Genomic DNA, 22,286 nt, shown 5'->3' on the forward strand with positions numbered 1-22,286 from the left:
AATTTTTGTCTTTTATTTATTTGATTTATTAGACTATTATTACATGAAAATAATAGAAAAAAATATCAACTAATTATACAATTAATTTATTTATTACAAATATTATTTGTAAGTATTATTCATCAGATTTTAATTTTTTACTTTTTTTTGCTTCTTTTCTATCTTTAGTTACCTGCTCATCATGTAATCTTCTCTTTTTACGAAGCAACCAAATTTCTTTTGCCCTGTTCTCACGACCCTTCATCATACTTTTATAAAGATTCCTGTGCTTTTTCGGAATCATTTTTTCACGTAATCGATATTCTTGTTTTGCCTGTTTTTCTTTAGCTAATGGATCTTCCTCAGTAATTTTGCCTGCTTTTACTTTCATGTTCTTTCTTTTATCCAACCTTTCTTTTTCTTTATCATGTGAATCAACCACTTTTTCTTTCATAATTTTATTATTCTTTTTATTTTTTTTATCTTCAATGATCTCATCCTCTTCCTCACCATTATCTTCATCTTCATCATTTTTATCATCTTCATTTTCTTCTTCTTCCTCTTCATTCTCATCTTCAGATTCTTCATCTCTTTCTAAATCATCGAGTTTATATGAAGGATCCATCAGAGCTCTCTCTTCAGGAGGAATATAAACCTGATCCAACTGATTATTAAATGGCGATAAATGTGGTGGTAAAATAGCTCCCATTAAGTATTTTTCAACAGGTAATAATTCTCTAGCATTAACAGAGTCGAATATCCATTGAGGTTGAACGTAGTATCTTGAAATAAATTGTTTATCCATATTGGGTCTATCAACAATTTGATGAGTGATAGTTTCATCATTTTCATCAAAAGTTGCACCAATAAACATTAACTTATCCCAAGATACTGTGCCTCCAAAGCAACGAATAATAAATACAAGAGGTTCACGTGGAACTTCTCTATTAATGAAAAACTTTAATCCTTTGAATAGATTTTTTAATCGTTTAATTTTTTCTGCTTCTATACGAGCTTCTTCAATCTTATCAGCATCTGTTTCTTCTGAAAATTTATCCAAACTCATTTCCTCTTCTTCTATTTCTTGAGTTGAAGGATCTAGGGATATCAAGGGTACATTAAGTGCACTTATCCTTTCAGCAACATAAGCTTCTTCATCAACTAAATTGTTATCGTTATTAGACACGTGGTTAAATTTCGGAGGATAAAATAGATTCAATGAGTGATAAAGCCTAAAATTGACAAATCCTAGCATGACGATATAAAATTCAACAAACGTTGACATTAGTTTAAAGTCGACTTCAGCTTTGGATTGAGGTTCGAACGAAAAATGATGAGGAACAATCCATGTGATAGTTTGTCCTTTTAATTCTGCTTGATAATAATAACCTTTAATTGATATAAAAACTTTACGTAGAGCCTTAGCAGCTATAACTGCATGCATAAATTCAACCGTAAGTCTTCTGCACAGAAGTGATTGATCTCGAGGAATATGTGCCATTGACGGAAATGTTGAAAAGAGGAAACAAAGAGTTAGGCAGTCATCGAGATCTTTTAAAGCATCTATGAAGGTTGGATATCTTTCTTTTACAATGTGATCTAACTTTAATGTTGGATGATTATTTAAATAACGTTTCATTGCAGCAAAATCACGTAATGCTTTTGCCCTCCCTACTCTCCTGGCAAATATTTTATAATCACGCAGCTTCCATATTATTGGTTCATGCATCAGAAATTGGATATCCTTTATATGATAAAGTGTTTTGATACCAGATTTACCTTTCTGAGCACGTTTTCGATTTCGTGGTTCTCTTGGATAAATCCCTTTTAATATACATAATTTACGAAAATCGTTGAGTGATAATTGCAGTTTTTTCAGTGCTTGCTTTCGTGAGATAAACTGTGCTCCTTCTCCTGATTGATACTGCAATTAAAAAAAAACAATTATTGAGTAATTCAAGTATAATGAATTGTTTAAAAACAATACTCTATATAGAAGAAAACTTTCATTGCATTTACTTAAAAATTTATAGATTACTAAGTGTTAAAATAAATAAAATTGTAGAATAACTTAAAATAATTTAAAAAATAAATTAAAATAAAAACTTAAATATTAAGAAAGATTATAACCTACAAATTTATAATAAATTGAGACTTAAAAACAGGCTGAATAGAATCATTTATTTTACTAACCTTTTTCTTGCCTTTTACAGCCATTTTTTAAAGTTTATAATTTAATTCAAGTCTTTCTAATATTTTTATAACAATTAATTTAAATAATTCAGATTAACAAAAACACGTGTATATCAAACAGAACATGATGCACAAGTAGACTGACAAACTAAAGACATCTTCAAGTTTTGCAAAGAATTACAAAGTTTTCCAAGTTCTAAAAATGGATGTTAGATGGCTATAGTATACTGTAGTGGACTCAAATTATACAATCAAAATCATTAATACCGTCCAGTTTTTTTAAGGTTATACACGAGATTTCCCTATACTTTCCTGTACAAATTTCGTCGGCATCAATGACGCTGAGTGTACATATATTTGGAACAGTTTGTAGTTTCTGACTATCAAGGAATACTCCATTTTATAAATTTGCCTTTTTCATTGTGAATTAGAATAAAAAATATCCTCTGAAAGTCAGAAGAAAACAAAAAAAATTTGTTACAAACTCATGAAATATCTATAAACATTTAAGTATGGCTGATGTTGCTTTGGATGATATTATCAAGAAAAAATCAAAACCATCAGGCAAACCAACAATGAAAGGACGAGGCGGGTAAGTGTAGATTCAAACATTCTAATTACTCAGCTGATTTTTTATTTATCTTTGATATTATTTTTGTATACAAAAATATCTTAATCCAATAATAATTCTTTAAAAATGATTGATTACATTGCATATTTTCATTTCATGATACTTTAAAATATTTACCATATTCACCTCAACAACTGATGCTAATATTTTTCTAACTGATCATTATCTATGCATTTATAGAATCCGGAAGGGTCCTGGAAGGGGAGGAAGACTACAGCCTAATATGCCACCAAAAAATAATCGGAAAAACCAAATCATCACTGATGCAAGGCTTAAAATTATACAAAAAAATCGTGCTAAACTTACAGATGCTAGGGATAAGCTAGCTGAAATTGCAAAACAGAGTGATGCTCGGTTAAAACTCGAAAAACTTCGAGCTACAAGTCTTAAGAAAATAAACCCACCCTTCTCAGGGATTACGCGTAAAACCGGTCGCTCTGGTAGACTTACGTTGTCAACAAACAAAATAGCACCACTGATGTCAACGCATTTACCTGTGAGTAATTATACTGTACCTAATACAAGAGTTTCTAAATATCAAACATCATTTTCTGAACCTCATGGATATACAATGGACGATGTAGTGATGGATTATAGTAATGATGCTTTCATGATGGACGTACCTTTGAGACGTACAGTAAACAATGAATATGCACTTACACCACCACCACCTCCTCCAGTTTTTGGAATTAAGAATTCGTCGAGTTACGACTGGGTGAATCAAACAAGCAGCAATTCTTCTAGAAATTCACGAAAAATTGATCATGATCGACCTAGACAACTTAAAATTATTGATCGAGCTCCATTATCACAAAAAACAGACTCTACTTATCGGGACAGTTGGAGTTTTGGATCGAATTCACGTACCATTATTACTAATGATGATCATGATGAAAAGTATTATAATTCAAGGAGTTCTCGTGATGTTAGTGTAAAATCACGGTTAGATTCTTCACTGTCAAAAAGTCAACGTTCGGCAGATCCTGTAATGTCTAGACCTAAGACTACCTCTTTGTCGTCCTCATCACAACAATCAGGGTATAGAATTGTTGTCTCTAATCTACAAGCAAATGTTACACAAGAAGATATCAAAGAGTTGTTTGAAGATGTAGGAGAGCTTATTGTGTCAAGGCTGGTAAGGCCAGGAACTGCAGAAGTAATTTATAAAACAATGAAAGATGCTGCGAAAGCTGTTGAAACTTATCACAATCGACAACTTGATGGTCATCCAATGAAGTGCTTACTAGTTAATCCCAGACCGAAAAATAATCCTACAGCTCCTGCAGTTCGGTCCATTTCTGAGTAAGTGTTATTGGATACTTGAATGTTTTGATACTTTTACGTGATGATAATTTTACTAATATTTAATCATTTTCTCTACAGATCATCACGTAGAGGCACAAACTCAAGTTACGTGCAACCAAGTTTGGGCGCAGTGCATCGAGCACTGTTTGATGACTGTCACAATTAAATAAATCAATGAATCAAGTGTTGAACAATTTTTCGGTGTGAGTTAAATGTTTAATCGTCAGAATATAATACATTTTGAACATCAAACCTAAAAGACATTTAATTAAGATGTAATGAATACAAAAGTTTAACGGTTAATAAATAAAGAATCACACAATGATATTCTAATAGTTTGAGCATTTTTTTAATACGATAAAGATTTATTTACTCATACAAGTTCATCACAATGTAGTTATATCATCTATTGAAAATACAAAAGCTAATAATATGTACTATCATCTATATTGATTGAAATGTACTGAAAAAATACACATTGCTCATGGTCTACATAATAAAAATTGTTAGTGTGAATGTAAATGATAAATGAAGATGGATGTTTTTCATTCAATGGCACATGATTAATAGAATTTTAGTCAAATAGTTATAAATACTATAAATAATAATATTATTAGATAAAATTATTATAAACAATTGGATGATGAAAGTCAAAAAATGAAATCTAATTAAAAAAAGTTTTACTAAAAAAATAAACTTTTCATTGCATATAAATTATTATTCAGTATCTACGATTAAATTTGTTGGCTTTGGATTTATTTGGCGTACGAAGTGCCTCAGCATAAGACATTTCAAGTCGTCTCAGTTTTGCAACTTCCTCGGATGCACTGGTAGGCTTATAGTCCTTGTATTCAAATGAACTATTATGCTGATCACTGTTATAATTATGGGATCCGCTACTATATCTTTGATGTTTGCTAGGTTCTTTGTTCTTACTGGGGAAAATATGAATAGTATTGCCATTCCAATGTGTGCCTTCTTGTTCTGTAAATGTTAAAGGTCTATATCTTGTTCTTCTACCACCTGTTTTTGATTGTAAGAACTTGGGATTTGTCGTAGGAATAACATCTACTGCACTAGATGTTTCATTGCACAAGAATTTTTTATGATTATTTTTCTTAGCAGAATTTTTCTTTCGAACTTGAACTGATAAATAATCAAGATGATGGCGTCTTTGCTGAGGAGGATGTCGTACCGTAGAAACTGCAGTTGATTCTCCAGACTTGTCAGTTGTAGTTGATGTCCGTTCATCACCTGTTTTCTTCTCTGGCGTTGGAGTATGAACCCTAATGACCGGCTCTGACACAACAGATGATATAACAGAGGATAATACACTCTGGCTATCATCAGTTAGATCTCCCTGATCTTCTTGCTCTTCTTCGATCCTTTTGATTGGCTCTGTTGGTGTGTTATTTAACAGAGGATATTTTTCTCCTTCATCTTTTGCCTCTGCTGCTCGTTTTAGAACCTCAAATATTTCACTAAATAACTGTCGATATTCAGGTGTTTTCCGGAAACGACTTTCGAAAGGACTGTTGTCGTCATAAATACTAAATTTGCAATCTTCACCGTCAGCAATTGAACACAATAAAGAGCCAGGCCTTGCACCATCAGTCTGAGTTGATTTATTACTTGTCTCATCTGTGAAACCTGAGGATAAAGTTTCAGCTTCGGAAAAGTCAGTTGGTGTCATGGAACTAAGTTTCTTTTCATATCCAAATCGACCGTGAAAACCATTAATCGTTTTATGATTATTTTCTTGATCAGAAGGTGTATTTTGAAAAGTATTAAAATCTCCCGACATTTTTAATTCTTCTTGAAGTGACATGCATGGTGTTGGAGTAATAGATTTCTTACGTTGAGCGGGTTGTCTTTGGACCTCAAGAAGAGCTTCATATTTTTCATATAACATTCTGTAGGGGTTAGCGACAACTTCTCGTTCGTCAACGGTCTTTGAGTCATTATCTGTTTCCTGTGCACACAACCCAATAATATTTTAGTAATCAATTACAAAAATAATTGGAATAAAGGGATTGCCAGATTTATAGGATATCAAATAAACAAAAACCAATTACAATTTTTTGTACACAAAACATTTATTTAAAATCTTATAAATCTGGCTATAGACAATAAATTTATGTAAAATAAAATATTGGTATTTTGTAGACTAGAGAAACTAAAAATAGATAGCGTTTGATTTCATTGAAATACTTTAATTAAAATCGTAAAAATAATAATAATACTAGTTGGTGAAAACATATTAGAATAAATTGACAAAATAAGAAAAAATAAATTTATAAATATATGGCAAAAAATTGTTCTGTAAATAAATAAAATAAGATAATGTTTTATAATTTCTATCTTCTATTTGTACATGTTTAAGCTTATGAATTAATATTGTCGATAGATGTATAAAAAATAAAATTTAGTAAATAAATTAGCATTAAGTTACAGCCAACGGTCTTAGATATTATGTAAGGCTCATTTGGTATTGCGTACATGATTCCTTTCTCTCTCTTTTCCCCTTTTCTCCCTCCGGAATCCTCTATCGTGTATTTTTTATCTAACTTAACTGTTTCGTATTTAATTATAACGTGTAATGAGAAAAAAAATAAATTGTCATGTATAATTGCTGCATTGAACTATACAAGTCTCCTTAGTATATTATGTTTAATACTTTATCCAAAAAGATATTTTTTTCTTAACATTTTGGAAGGCATTATACTTCTAAAAATAAGCGATGGTAACTCGAGTGGTTTCAAAAAGAATCCTGATATATATTCGCGATTTATATAACTCAAAGTTTTAAAAAAACTATTTATTAATAACGGTATGTTCCACATGAATACGAGCGCATTCCATAATTGGTTAAGTAATGATTTATGGTTTTCAAGTGTAGTTAATTCGCTAGAGTGTGTAGATGTCGTGTCCTGAAGATAATAAAATTCAAATTATTAATAAAAAGTGAAGTTTTCCAAAATAAAAGAGTTAAAATAAGAAAAAATTTAGAAATAACAAAAAGAATTTTCTTTTCTACTTGCAATAACAAATGATAGAATTTGAGTTGATAAGTGTTGATAAAGTCATTCAATCTGCTGAGAGTATGCTTGAAATATTTACCATTGAGAAGTTTAGTTACAGTAAGTTTGATAGAATATTTACTTAACAAAAATAGAAATTTACCTCTAGTGATACTTCAAATTCTCTCTGATTATTCAGATAAGATTCAGCTAAGCTAAGATCATCATCCTCCTCAGCATCCATTATCATCATTGATGAAAGTTCATCTTGAGTGTGCGAATCATAACTGCGTAGACAGCGACCACATAATTTCCCTTCCCTACAACCAACCATAAATACAAGAATTATAAAAAAAAAAAAAAATTAATGGAATTTTATACTGCATTGGAATAACGGATTTTATTAACATACCGAACTTCTTCTAAAGTATTTATTTCATCTTGGAGATTCTTCATATCCTGGGCCTTAATACGCCATTCGTTAAGTTGATCTTCAAGAGCACGATTTTCTTTAAGAATATTTTCAAGTTGTTGACGCAAATCTGATATTGTTTTCTGCTCTCTCGCTCTTTGACTACGAGTTTCTTGAAGTTGACGTAAAAGTTTTGTTACTTCATCTTCGTCAGCATCATTCAATTTTTGTACACTTTCATCCGCAAGTATTATTGAAGACTTGGTAGGGCTTCTCACAGCTTTCTATAAAGACATTCCATTCATTTGTTTTACTTCAGCATTGGACTTCAAAAATTATTATGATTAAATTGATTGATAGTTTGAAGATAAAGTCAAATAAAAAATAAGTGATTATCACATTGAAAAATGACTTTCTCAGCTAATTTAAAGCTAAATTAAATTCACAGAAGCTAAAGATTGTTTTGAAAATTATAGTGTAGAAGTTGTATTTTAAATAAAGTTGAATAAAATGAGTTTAATTACCTGGATTATGCTGCCATCGTGCGAACTAGATCCCTTCCATGTTCCAACTGACTGCGTTTCGTTCCCATTAGATTGTCCATTCATATATTGCTGTTGTTGCTGACGTAAAAGATTGTCGTTTTGAACTTTTAACTCATCAATCTTTTTCTGAAGCTCCTCGCACTTTGCTTCAAGATTCTCGATTGTCTGACATTGACTGAATGGTAAAAAAAATAATTATCATTTTATTGCTTTCATCAAAATTTATTTTTAACTCAAGAGAATAGATTAAAAAGAAATGAGAAATTATACCTCTTTACGTGCTTTTTATGTGATGAATTTTCGACTTTGAGTCTATGATTTTCACGTTCCAAATCTTGGACCATTACTTCTAGTTGCTCATATATCTTAAGTCGGGAATCAGTTACTTCCCTCAGGGCGGCATTTTGTTTCTTCAAGTACTGAAACCAAACATAAAAAGAATACTTTAATCATGAGAATGATGAAGACAACGTACATGTCATGACTTGATTGTATTCTCGCCAAAGTCTGTAATTAATTTAAGTTCCTGTATGAAAGCTGTGTTATGTGGAATCTTCACGGTAATTCTTGAATTCAAGCTGCTTTCATGATATGACTTTACCAAAGTTTAAAGTTCATTTCTCACAAATTATGTTGATTATCAAATAATGTTATTAACTATCATAAAATAATTTATAATTCATATATAATATATGAATAAAAATAAAAAATTTTCAACAAAAAATTTTTTTTGCATTTATCTCTATGCCTCAAGGCCTCAGGGTAATGACTGGTTACATCCCCTATAAAAATTGCAGCAAAAACATAAATAATAATTGTAAATGTTTACCTCTATTTCTTGAGTTTGCTCCTCTATAGTAGTTTGGTGAGCTTTCAGACTGGTTTCAAGCTCTTTATTGCGTTCCAAAAGTGTTTTGCCGAGCTCTGCTGCTAGCTGAAGATCTGGAAAATAATTTTTTTTTTACTAACATATTTGTACAACTAAAAGAATAAATGTCTTGAATTTTTAACAATTTTTTTATTGAAATTCGTCTGAATGGCTACAAATCAGCGGAATAATTTTTTGCAACTCTTCATACCTTCAGGACCTTGAAGGCATGCTAATTCAATCGAATAATCCCAACAATCCAGAGAAGCAAGCTGAGTCGATGGTTCCCATACAATATCAACACTTGGGCCACTCATAATTTACACTTTTTTTCAAAAAAATTTTTATTTTAATGAAAAAGAAATAATAATTTTTTTTTGCGATTTATAAGAAGTTTTGTTACTGTTTTTATTCACAATGACATTAAAAACAACACTAAAAATAAAAGCAAGTCATCAGCAGAAAAACTCTGTGAACTCTGATGATGCTCAGAAACGAATGACTGGAAGAATTCAAGTTCCATTTACTACAACAAGCTGGTAAGAATTGCTGAGAACCTTCTCACTTGTGTCTCCATCAACCAACAAATCCCCACCTTTATATTTTCTGCAACTATTATGCTGGGCCCTTTCTCTTGCTAATCCCTACCACTGTTTTAAGACTTGCAAGCGCGTAGCCACCTCCTCTGTACCTTTGGATTCTACCGTGAATATTGAGGTATTTTTGGCGATATACCGTGAAAAATAAATGGTTTTATGTTGACAGATTTCTTTTTGGTTTAAGTTCCAAGAATAAATAATTTTGTTGCATTAAAATAAAAAAAAAATTTAACTGGATCGATTTGTTATCAAAATATTTCCGTCACCGTTTTGTATTTACGCGCGACATCATTCATACAACCGGTTTGAAAATACCATGTCTTTTTATGTTACGTAAATAATGAATGCTATATATGACAAACGACATTCTCGGATCATTATTCAAGTTATTGAGGAAGAAAAGTCGATATGCTGAATTTTACGAATTAAATGCATAAATCGCATGAACTGCTTCTGTAAAATGAAAGCTTAAATTTAAAATCTTTTTCATAATTTACATTATGTACATACATTTTAGAAGATTCCTTTTGAAAATTTTCACAAAATTTACGACCAATTTTTTTTAAACAGTTTTTAATGGGTTTGGCTGAAGTCCAATGACTAATTCTTAGCCAATCATTGAAACAAAACATTGTTTAAAAACGTGATGTTATTTAAATATGATGAAATTATTCAAATGAATTCCGTGAAAATTGATCTTCATTTTTATTCAAGTTGAACTTTATAAACAAATTAATTTCAGCACATGAAGTATAAATACTCTGATTAGATAATTTATAATAGATAGCTTATTTTACCTCGATAAAGGACGTTTTTTTAAACTGTAGACAATTCAATTACTTCGAAGCTGATGAAAAATAAGATTTCTAATAGAAGAATCATTTTTTCAAGTAGAAAAAATAGCAAATAAATGTCTAGATATTGGAGCATTTTGCAAGTATAGCTATATTATGATTAGTAGATATTACTATCGATTTATTTCCAGTAATAAGACTATTTTGCATTAAACCATCTATCAGATTTTCTTTACCAGTGCACTTTCACCTAGAAGTATCCGAGAGAGTCGTTTAGAACTATCTCCAATGCTGAAACTACTGACCCCAGATAATTGAAGCTACTTCACGCGCTTCAGGTCAGAATGATTGTCAGGTTGAAACTTTCTGGCATAATATTCAATCCATCCTAGATAGGCATTAATATAAAACATTCAATTTATAATTCAAATGGATATACAGAAGGATATAAATATAGCGATTGTAACAACTTCAAGTGGTAGAAAAATAGTGTGTGTAGCATTGTTAGTCACGTTCAAGCAACGCGGATGCAACTGTAGCGAGAACCAGGTCCTGTATGTCCTCGCGTGGGATAGAAAGCATAATTTATTAATCGAGAGAAGAAAAGAAATTTATACTGCTACCACGCAATTGATGCAGTGGTAGAAACAAGATATAAATTACATCTTAAAAAATTTGTTCAATCTCCAACAGGTGAAAATAAAATATGTATGTACAATTTGCATATTTTTTAAAAATTTATCTAACCATTTTAACTAACATCAGGTATAATATCAACAAAAACTCTAATCGTCCCTGCTATATAACTTTGCTGATTGCTTTAGATAACCACTAACTTTAAATCTCTTGCATTACCTTCAACTTGAACCTTAGACTTCCTGTTTGGAATGTCTGAATCTCGGAATCAGACAGATTATCAGATAATCAAATATCTATTTGCCTCTTACTTAAATCCATCATTTTCTGCTGAAGATTATCTCTCCTAGACAGACGTACAACATAGGATTTATCCGAGATTTTAAGTTAAATTTCATGGGTAATTATTTTCTTTGAAAACATTACATTGTGTTACTTTATTTTCTCTTACCCTACTATCGATAAATAAACAGATAAATACTAGCAATTGCTAAAAGCTTACTTTTCTAAGTAAATGCATTTTAAATTGTAAAAAAATATTTCAACTATTTTTAATAGATTATAACAAATAGATAATTAATACCTTATCATTACTCAAGTGTTTAATAGTTTTTTTATGGCTCCAACCATAAAATGGTCAGTGCAATACACTTTTATGAATTTCATTGTTATCATGTCTGACTAATATTGCTTTAAAGAACCAAAAATAAACCAATAGACGACTGATATTGTAGATATTGAAACTCATTAAAAATTCATGTCTGTTTTATTTTATCTTTCATCTAAAAAAAATCTCAATAGGCTCTTTACAATAACAATAGCAGTGTGAGAAAGAATATTTTACGGATTCTATAACTATCTTTTAACGACCTCAAATTAACCGTTTAACTGTAAATTACTATCCCAGTCATCTGATTTTAACTAATTAATTTTATTCTTTTATGCAAATGTCATAATTTATTGGTATCACTTTTAAAAGTGATAATGAAGCTATAAGTTGACATGAATCATTGCTTTTACTGTAATAAAGTTTTTTTTTTTTTTTACTTATTATTTATGCATTTAACACGTTTTACTTCAATATGATGAAGTGATATTTATTCATATTCCATATTTTCTAATAAACGTTATTTCCTCAGCATAAAATTATGTAAATTATATGCAGTAATATGATTGAACAGAAATATTCAATATTGCAGTAAGAATGTAATAAGGAAGGCTTAAAAGATTACTACCAATTTTTTTTAATCATTTACAATTAGTGAATAGTCTATAAGCTATATGGAGTAATCATTATCATTAATTAGATTATAAATATTATTAATCAATGCGAATTGAATAACTTGATTTTTTTATTATTTTCTATATACAGATACTTTCATTGAAATACTTGGTAATTATTTATACATTTTATTATACTCTTGATGTAGAATTTCAACTTATTTTTCTTATAATTATTTTGTTTCATTCAATTACGCACAATTGACGAGAAATTTTTGTAAAACAGGAAAAATTCTGATGAATTTATTATCATAATTATTGATAAAAATATAAATTATATGAGAACTGGAAGAAATTTTATTTTAATTTTACTTTTCATGGAGTACAAAACTTTTGTATTTAGAAATAAAACAATAAAATAAATTAATAATTATTACTTTTCATAATGTTTATTATTTTTATATAAATATAAAAGGTCAATTTAAACAGCAATCAATGTGTCCATTATTTCTTTAATTTCACAACCTTTTTTTAATAGTTTAGAAACGTAATCAGCTTAATAAAAAAAGTGGTGGTAATAGAAAATTTTAGTACAAATGTTAATTTACTTTGATACTTAGTTGTTATATAAACTATTTAAATTGTGAAAATGTTTGTTTTTCAGGTATGAAACATATCATCCATCTTTCAGACATGACAAATAAACCATAAGCTATCAAGTAATAATAATTATCAGTATATGCATAGTATAAAATGAATTAAATTAATTGCTAGTAATTTTCTAGTTACTTTCAACGAAATACTATATAACTATCTATTTTGCAGCATCGTTAGCATACAATGTAAATTATGCTAATTTTCTATTCAAGTTTTGAACACATTTGAATTATCTTATCAAAGTTGATATAAAATTATTATTAAATATGTCTTAACGTCAACATTATTAATCCAATTATTTTTAATAATCCAATCTTTAAAAAAAGTTTTCAATAGTTATTAATCGCATTGTTCAACGATCATCTATCAAACATCAAAGTATTATAACTGTCATTAATAAAGTACAGAATAGAAAATTCTCATGAAAAGTCCAATGAAAAGTGAAGTATTACATAAAATTCAAATGAAGATTTTTAAATAACAGACTAAATCATTTTTTGTAGATAGATTTTATAAGTATAATTCATGCCTTCTCTAAAGTTATTATGAGAAACATTCAAATGTCTTAAGGTGAAGAGTGTCAGGAAAGTTGGAGTCATAGATAAAAATCCATTTATTGCCTTCTATTGTTGAGAATAAAAAAATATAATAAAATTCTAAGACACTAAATCAAATTTCATTCATAACACAAAGCTTGAGTTAAAATTTTCTCACCGATCAGTTAATGTGTTTTATATTATTTCTTTCAGAAAATTTAATGTTTTAATCAATATTATTTCATAGCTAATCATCAAGCATTAATGCTGAAGAACATTCATAAACTTGATAGAAATAGTTAGTAAATTAAGGCGTTGATTGAAGTAATTTCATAAACATAGCTCTTAATATGTATTAATCGCATGTCCATAGGTCGTAATTGGTGTATAGTAAAATTAGAGAAATCGTCGTTCTCTGTCCAGAGAAGATAGAAATTATGCATTAATCGTATAATATAGAGACTATTTTACTAGATACCCACTTTTACCATCAACTAAGTACTGACGTGAATAAAAATTTTTGCTTAAAATAAAGATATTTGTAAAAATAAATACCACTTCATGTATTTGAAAAAACGTTCATATTACCTACATGATAAAAAAACAACACCGTGTTTTAACGGATAATTGATTGAATATATTTTTTGCAATTAAAAACATTCTCTTCATAAATCTTAGGGTGTGCTCAAACCTAATCAGAAACCCACATGCTTGAGCAAGCTTATCTACCCGAGGCACCTTACAGACAAGGATTCATGGCACTATAAAGTGCACTGTACCGGTATAAGTGCAGTGGAATCCCGTTAGCCCATGAAGCATAATTGTTCCTTCTATTTCCTAGATGAAGCATGGTCTTCTTTAACCTCGTCTTCACCTACTCTGTACTCCACAACTAATAATCAATCAACTTAATTAATATTTTTCGACCCTTCCTAACTAGAACACATAACTTCACGTTTCTGATATACTTCATAAAGAAGAGTCAGAAACTGTATTCTATTGAAAAGAATAAAAACATTCTTAGGAAGAAGATTTCATGGATTTTATAGAACTTGGTATTATTATGAATGAATCTGGAAAATTGATAATGACATCTTGAATGAAAAGAAAAATTACTTTATGCTAGCTGTTGGAATAGACTTCATTAAACATTCATAAAAAAATATTTACTACTTTTATTAAAATTGAATGACTAATAAATAATGAATTATTTTGAAGAAAGTTAGATGAAATTAGTTTTAAATTTTATTCTTGAAATCCTATCCAATATTTTGTATAATAAATAAATTATATTTAGAAATTAGTGTTCAATTTTTGGAGTATATGATCAATTATTGGATTTCCAAATAATCCAATAATATAAAATACTTTTTGATGTTAAAATAATGTTACTAATATTTCATGTTAATTTTAATATACTTAAGAAATATAAACATCATGTAGAGTTTTAATAAAATTTCTTATTCAAAGAAAGTAGTGTGAAAAACACCATAAAATAATCACACTCAACATTCAGATTACTTGAATTATTTAACTTTCTGTCATGATAATAAAAATCATTGGTTATTAAGTTTGTTATTAATCACTAATAAAGTGACTAATGGATTCATATCAAGCTCATTAACGTTTTAACTAAAAATTAAAAAAAAAAACAACAACAAATGAACGCAGACAAGTATAACAGTTCAATCGATATTATCAAGGAAGTGTGATAGACTTTGGTTAAAAAACTTTTTTTAATAAAAGAAGAAGAAAATACTTCAGTTAGGTAATTATAAAAAAAACCCTAGTAGAAAGTTTTACGTGAGTATTTTTTAACCAGGCCATTTTTATCTCCAAAGATCTTGATCCTTTTTAATCTCACTTTTATCATTTTTTTAAATAATTTCAGTTGAAGTGCAAATTGTATAGAGAAGCAACAAAAAGACTACTTTAAGTGTATGATAAATATGCAAAGCATCATTGAAATTAAATCCCCACAGAAACTTGATGAAAAACAATGGCCTTGTATTTCCGACGGAAATGTTGCAAGAATAAGAGAATTTTTAAAAAACTATCTTTATACATCAACAAATAGGCGGGAAATGAGAAGTAAATGCCATCAGAGTATAGTATTGCAGAATGAAGTGTCTGCCACAGGCGGACGGGAAAGTGAAACGTATACATAATAATCTACTCTATTCCCTATGGCGTCTTGTACTTTTTTTTACTGGTTCATATATGGCTTAGACTCTGTGAGAATTCTGTTGATTTTTTAATGACTCTGGTATATGATGTTTCTTGATCAATCTTGTATAGAAAACTGTCGGCAAATCACAATTATTTGGAATTTCTATTCCCATATAAAAAAATCTTTTTCCATTTTATATATCAAATATTGATCATAATTAATAACTACTTGTTCTACTAATAAACATATCTAATCCATAGCATACTGAACCACCTGGAAAAGAAGATAAATATATTGAACACTAAAGTTTAATTAAGTTTCTAATTTTGAATCAACCTTAATAATCTAATGATTAATAAATAAAATAAGTTTATTTAAAAAAGCTATTAAACATCAGACTTTCCAGTATTTTTGTGATTTGTATGATCCATCTTAATGAATAATAAATGAATGGATTTTAAAATATTTTTTACATTTTCATTTTCACAAGCACATAACGTTTTCTAAAAACAACTAAACATTAATTATTTATAAATCCTATATTATTTGAGTGAATTTTATTCAATGTAAATAAACGTTACAAATAATTTTTTTACCGTTCTAAACTAATCAAGTAAAATAAAGTTGCACATAACATTAATGATAAATTCAAGCAATAATTTCAATTGAATGCAATTTAATTAGATACTTAATTAATTAATTTGACATATAATAATTTAAACAGTTAACATTTTTACATTTTTAAAATAAAACCAATTAAAAATCATAAAAATTCATCTCTTAAAAAATCTTATTTAATTGACTGTTCTAAGGAAATTTTGAAATAAAAAATAATTCGATTGATTGATCAATAGTTATTAAGTTAAAAGAAATTACTATCACTGATAACTAATTTTACTGTAAACAACTTGATTATTTCCGTACAATAACATAAAAAAAGGTATCTTGAAACTAATCATTCGCAATTTGTAACCGTTTCAATGCTTGAGCAAGCATCATATATTAAATAACGATAATAATCAAAACACCAAGTAATCTTTTTTATGAGAGCTTAATGTGAGTGTTTTGAATATTTATAGATTCACTTAATCTTACGAATGTATACAAGGTCAATTAGTTAATGAGCTGGACAATAAGAAAAAAAATTTTAATAGCACAACCCGCGTGAGATACTTTGCTATTGTATCGTACAGATAGTTAAACGTAGTCGTGCGACCTCGATATGCATGCGATACAATCCTACAGCTTTGCGACCAATTACTTCGTTATTGGACGGATTCCTTGTACACTTTCACACCTTTCTTACATGTTGCACATTCGTGTTCACATAACATTCATATTTATCTGAAGAATACACTCTTAATTCTGCATTCTCTAACACACTTTGTAAATAAAAACCAACTGTATTTGTCTATTTAGCAAATGAACTCTTTTTTACTGTATTTATTGTTGTTTTATATTTTTTAACAAAAATTTGATTGGAATTTTAAATAGATCCTTTATTTATTACTACTTTTTTTATTACCAAATTATGAATTTGACTATGACAATGATAATAATTATACTGATCTCTTCATGAGAGTTATTATATTGTTGATAAATAGTCTAGAGTACAAAGTATTTTTTTAAGATTGTTAGTTGTAAATATTTTGTAAAAATGAATGAGTTTCCTTAATTATTTCATTTATAGGTATTATTAAATGGTTAATTAGAAAAATATGTCACTTTCTACAGAAAGTTACAATTATCAATTTGCAAGTGTTTAATTGAGTCCTAAATCAGATAATAATACTAGGACAGATGATCATGAACAAAAAATCATTCAATCGATATCAAAAAATATAGTATCAACCGAGAGTCGATTTCTATCCGGATCGAATTATCATTGAGAATGAGATAGATTTAAACTTTCTCTTGTTAATTTTTCACCAATAGATTATTCGAATAAATGTATTAATTATTATATTCCCATTTACATATTGTAGATCAATTAACTCAACTAAACTCATTCTTCCAGTAAATTTAGTTTATAACGAAGCTATAAATTCACTTGAGAAACGATTTTTTTTTAACGATAGAAAGACATGTTTACAATCGAATAGAGCACTTGTTGGCTATTTAGTTCTTTCATTTTCCATGTCAAACGTCAAATGGAATTGTCAAACGAATTCTATAAAAATGAAACTATCGTGAGGGAATACTAAAAAGTAGAGCAAATATTCACAGTAAAGTAAACCATGAATAGAATATTGAATATTTAAAGTTTATTGTAAAAATATTCTAGAATTTTTTATATTTATTCTTAAGATGTGATTATGATTACTTGTTGCATGTATTAATTGATAATAGATTGAGTGTCAATAAATAAATAATAGATAACTAGAGAAGAAATATGTTTGTAGACAGATTAACTCAGATTACAGATTGAAGAGCTTTTTAAAGCCCATAATAAAAGTAGTATTAGATACAAATATTTTTTTTATTGAAATAAAAATAAAAGATTCTGATGCAAGTTGTTAGAACTTCAATGTTCTCCAAAACGTAATAAAAATTGCCATATATTTTATCTAACTAATATCAAAGTGTTATAGTTGATACTAATCAGTCATACTTGTAGAAAGAATGAATCATCAAGAAATTCGATTCAAAAGAAAACTATTGTGTTGTAAGTTTATAATTAGATTGTCTGGATCTGAATTATTGAATAAAATTATAATCTTTATTAAAACAAAGTAGATATTGAATTCAATCATTATTACTCAATAAACTTACATATCTTGAAAGTCAGTCAAATTATTATCAGACGATATGTCAATTTTATGCCTGTTATCTTTTCCACCGTTTAAAAGATATAATGATAAATGAAAATATATGGTTCAATGACTTTTGCAGATAGAATTTTTTAGCTAAAAAATATATCATTAGATATATTTGTTAAGATCAAACCAGTTCATCAAGATAATCTTGAATTCTAAAATACAATTTTTTGAAAACAAATAAATATTCAATAAACAAATGTATTGAAATAGATTTCTATCAAGAAAGTTGAATAGAAATACTTGTGTAAAAAGAAGAATATCATGTAAAAAGTTGATACATTTTCCTCTCACATTATTTATTTCCTCATTATTGTACTAAACTGCAACGTAAACAGTATCTATTGTATGCGTTGAGAGTCTGGCTGCATTGATCGAATCGTCTCGCGCAAGGAAATAAGCCGAGGGTGTCTCGTAGCAACCTATATCACCCTTGCTTCCTCCCTCTTCACTTAGCTGTACATAGCCAATGTAAATATCGCATGTGGACATACACTCGATAGCTATAATGTTCTCCAATTTCAATAGGTTTTAATTCAATCAATACTTGGATCTTCTATCATATAACAAGGAAATGAAACACTTTCAAATGATGCCAAAAATGTGTATTTTGAAATACTCTGAACCTATGCTTGAACAAAGTTCGAGGTCTATTGATAACTATTCATGTGTGTCAAGGCAAGATAAGTATATAATTTCCAACAGTCAGTCAACGCCGCTTGTAATCAAATCCTCAATTAGCGATAAATTTCATTGAAGCCAGATAATAAGAGGCTTAGTATGAAATTCAATACAAAATTAGTTAGCACAAATGTACGATAGTAATATTTTACAATGTGCATACGAGAATTCGAAAAATTATCTAAACAAATATAAATCATAAATTATTAACACGAAACAATAATAATAGATTTGAAAAGAATAATTAGATGAATAATTGCTATATTGTGTAATTAATAATCAGTTAAAAGTAAACGTTTTTATGTTAATACTTTGGATTTTCTTCAATATTATAAAATTAGTCTATAAATTTTTTTTATAAAAAATAAGACATTTATTTTAAGACAATGTCATATGGAATGTCAATTCCTTTAAAGTTATTTAATGTAATTTTTTAAAAATTATACAATTAACTCGTAGTTATAAAAAGAATGATTACCACTATTATCCTCGACATAATATTAATAATAAGTTTTAGTGAAACATAAACAAATTTTTTTTTCCTACAATCATTTTACTAAAAAAAAAAAAGTAGTGTATACTGAAAGTGCATCAGTTACACCATAAAAGTAGTTTAATCTTTATTTATATAAACTCTCATTACCGATTAATTATAGTCATCAATGAGATCAAGATGATAATAACTGGTGAGAACAAAATAGACAAAAAAAGTTTCTAATTTAATCCTATGATTATTATTTACACAATATAATACTATATACTAGTTCTTCAGGCATCTAATCAAATAAAAATCGATAAAACTGATTGACATTACACAAGTGATGAGAGAAATTTACCCTGGAGCATGTTGTGATCGGCTTCTTCGTCTGCTAGGCCAGAGATGCTGATGGACGACGATGATAGAATACTCATGTTGGCATAAATCTAGTATATACTCCAGCCAATGAATCAAACCTTCAGCCTACAGTGGACCGTCTAACCGTCCCTAATGACTTTTATCTTCAAGTCAAGGCATTAGAATGCATGAACCAATGATTCTTCTCATTGATTTGTTTAATATGAAAAGAAAATAAATCCTTTCTTTCTATTTCTCGTCTTGATTGAATGAGTTACGGTAAAGGTACAGGTGGAAGGTCAACCTGTTCGCTACGAGAACTTGCTTCGTTTCCTGTGTGCAGACAACAAATCTACTTTCACTTTATTTTTCGTTCTTTATATTATTATTCTCTTCAACTCTATTATTTACTTGCAGGACTTCTATGTAGCAGAATAGAATGTTACACTCAAAAATTAGAACGGTTAGACGGCCACTAGTTATCAGTAAATATCTTGATGACTCGTGTTTTTAATGTTCTTGATCAACAGGGAAGATTAAATGATCAAATGCCATTTCACTAAACACTTAGAGGTCACTAAAACTTAAGCCTGTTTGATTAAATTGTTTAGTTTGTTAATTAATAACGATTAAATGTTATGAAAACACACACTAACAACAGCTCCAGTATCTTCTTTTTGATGATCCTGACGACTCCTACGTCGACGCATAACGCATGACAACCAATCACGCCCTGCTTCACTGCTCTGGAATCGTCTGTTTTCGCGATCAATACATGTGCTGGTGGTTTGCGACTGCGCGGGCAGCAGACAGCGCGCGGAATGTCACGCAAAGTACATCAAATTAAAAGAGTACTTGATGAATATCATCAAAAGGTAGAAGAAAAAAAATATTTAATATCTTATTACATGAATGAAATTAATACTTTATTCATTGTATACTAACTCAAGGTATTAAGTAAACCAACTAAACCAGCTAAATAACAGTCTCATCGCTATGATATATCTTGCTTTTATCTTTCAAGTTGTTTTTGTTGCATTGACCTTGACTAAAACCAATGAATTTACGCAAAGAGTGCGCCACTGCCTGGAGTTTGGCACTTGAAGTTTGATTTTTAAATTGAATAATTCATCGATTGCAACAATGCAGTTGTAATCATTTTTTGTTGAATTAAAAAGATTCATTAGGGAATGTAAATGATGATAAAGATGGAAGAAAAAAAAGAAGATAAAGATGATGAGGAAAGTAGACTTATGAAGATCAACATTCGCGAGGCCAATTAGACCGCAGTAATAGAAGCTGGACTTTCAACCGAGAAATATACACGCAATACACTGCTGAACCTATTTACCTTTATTTATGTTTTTAAATGAGATGTGTTATAGAAGTATTCTTGTAACGATAAAGCCCAAAAATTAATTCACGAATGTGCACGAATCTACTAAGAAATAAAATACTTTTCGTTATCTACATATTCTGTAATCATTTGTATGCAGGAAATGACTTTTACGAATTCAAAGTTTATTACTCCCTCTCTTGTTTTTCATTTACTCTTTTTTTCTGTTTCTCACATTTGCAAAGTTTACTGACAGGTTTTGAATATTAGGAATGTCGAAAAGTTACTTGTTTTATAAAAAAAATCCTTGAAAAACATGAAAGTAGCTTACAAAGTTTTTTCTAAATCGAGTATACGACTAACAAGAAATTTAAATAATTCCCTTTTAACGAAAGTTACTTTTCAATAATAGTTATGCTAATGTATTCTTCAAAAGTATTTTTAATTAATTTTATACTACAGTATTAACTATGGTAGATTAACTAATCACTTTTGGAGTTGAAAATTGTACAATCAACAAGTATATGATAAATCAAAAAAAAAAAAAAGCTATAATCAAAAATAAACATACCTGACTGTGTCCAGCATTCAGTACATTCCTGGCATAACGATAACCAGTCAGACCTTAAGTCTTCGAAGCTTGCCATGACTTATAATCTTCTTTACAAAATATTTTAGTTTAATCGTTCAGAAATCTTGAACGTAATAAGTAACACACTGGTTATTTTACGTAACTTATCATACCTAAAGTAACAAAATAAAATACCATACCGAAGTTGAATTCACAACTATTAGAACACTTGTGATTACCTTTCAACATTCGGTTCTCACTTAGCGGCTTTCGTCCGCATGTTCTCTACTTCTTCTCCCGCTCGTTCAACTCAAGTTTCTGCTTCTTTTCTTCATCGCTCCCTCTATCGCGGTCAACTGCCGTTTACATACACATACTATCACTCAGCTCAATCGCTGTCTCTTTTTTGAAACCAGTACTTGCTCTCCGTAGAGTGTTTATTTTCAACTTATAGTACCTTAGGGTTGTGGTGAACGTTTAA

At 29.0% G+C, this 22,286-nt stretch overlaps 3 protein-coding genes across 8 annotated transcripts; 1 reads left to right on the top strand and 2 right to left on the bottom strand.

The window, feature by feature from the left end:
* Positions 1-51: 51 nt before the first annotated feature.
* LOC118068646 (pescadillo homolog) lies at positions 52-2,313 on the bottom strand. The gene is made up of 2 exons (XM_035086198.1): positions 2,173-2,313; positions 52-1,903 (listed from the first exon to the last, which is right to left on the bottom strand). The coding sequence occupies exons 1-2, from the start codon at positions 2,194-2,196 to the stop codon at positions 116-118; spliced, it is 1,812 nt and encodes a 603-aa protein (XP_034942089.1). The 5' UTR covers positions 2,197-2,313; the 3' UTR covers positions 52-115.
* A 208-nt stretch (positions 2,314-2,521) lies between these two features.
* LOC118068648 (polymerase delta-interacting protein 3-like) lies at positions 2,522-4,443 on the top strand. Its single transcript, XM_035086201.1, has 3 exons — positions 2,522-2,764; positions 2,984-4,105; positions 4,187-4,443. Exons 1-3 carry the CDS (start codon positions 2,685-2,687, stop codon positions 4,272-4,274), a joined length of 1,290 nt encoding a protein of 429 aa, XP_034942092.1. The 5' UTR covers positions 2,522-2,684; the 3' UTR covers positions 4,275-4,443.
* Positions 4,444-4,570: 127 nt separating this feature from the next.
* Positions 4,571-22,163, bottom strand: LOC118068645 (cerebellar degeneration-related protein 2-like). Of its 6 annotated transcripts, none has more exons than XM_035086195.1 (8): positions 22,045-22,163; positions 21,806-21,929; positions 8,915-9,027; positions 8,356-8,504; positions 8,065-8,260; positions 7,541-7,824; positions 7,292-7,448; positions 4,571-6,080 (listed from the first exon to the last, which is right to left on the bottom strand). In XM_035086195.1, the coding sequence occupies exons 2-8, from the start codon at positions 21,879-21,881 to the stop codon at positions 4,830-4,832; spliced, it is 2,226 nt and encodes a 741-aa protein (XP_034942086.1). In that variant the 5' UTR covers positions 21,882-21,929; positions 22,045-22,163; the 3' UTR covers positions 4,571-4,829. The 6 variants fall into 6 exon arrangements, with proteins under 6 accessions (XP_034942086.1, XP_034942084.1, XP_034942085.1 ...); XM_035086193.1 differs by having other exon boundaries at positions 21,806-21,978; XM_035086194.1 differs by having other exon boundaries at positions 22,006-22,114.
* Positions 22,164-22,286: the final 123 nt, after the last annotated feature.

The sequence above is a fragment of the Chelonus insularis genome, unplaced genomic scaffold (genome assembly GCF_013357705.1).
Source record: "Chelonus insularis isolate UGA/USDA-ARS -01 unplaced genomic scaffold, ASM1335770v1 contig_3_pilon, whole genome shotgun sequence".
Lineage (NCBI taxonomy): Eukaryota > Metazoa > Arthropoda > Insecta > Hymenoptera > Braconidae > Chelonus > Chelonus insularis.

Bases quoted from the DNA above. Each gene is read 5' to 3' on its own strand.
- LOC118068646 (XM_035086198.1), bottom strand. From the start codon at position 2,196: ATGGCTGTAAAAGGCAAGAAAAAG. The intron at 1,904-2,172 runs GTTAGTAAAATA...TTTTAATTGCAG, and splicing joins CTGTAAAAGGCAAGAAAAAG to TATCAATCAGGAGAAGGAGC.
- LOC118068648 (XM_035086201.1), top strand. From the start codon at position 2,685: ATGGCTGATGTTGCTTTGGATGATATTATCAAGAAAAAATCAAAACCA. The intron at 2,765-2,983 runs GTAAGTGTAGAT...ATGCATTTATAG, and splicing joins ACAATGAAAGGACGAGGCGG to AATCCGGAAGGGTCCTGGAA. The intron at 4,106-4,186 runs GTAAGTGTTATT...TTTTCTCTACAG, and splicing joins GCAGTTCGGTCCATTTCTGA to ATCATCACGTAGAGGCACAA.
- LOC118068645 (XM_035086191.1), bottom strand. From the start codon at position 9,270: ATGAGTGGCCCAAGTGTTGATATTGTATGGGAACCATCGACTCAGCTT. The intron at 9,028-9,164 runs GTATGAAGAGTT...ATTATTTTCCAG, and splicing joins ATGCCTTCAAGGTCCTGAAG to ATCTTCAGCTAGCAGCAGAG. The intron at 7,449-7,540 runs GTATGTTAATAA...GGTTGGTTGTAG, and splicing joins AATACTTTAGAAGAAGTTCG to GGAAGGGAAATTATGTGGTC.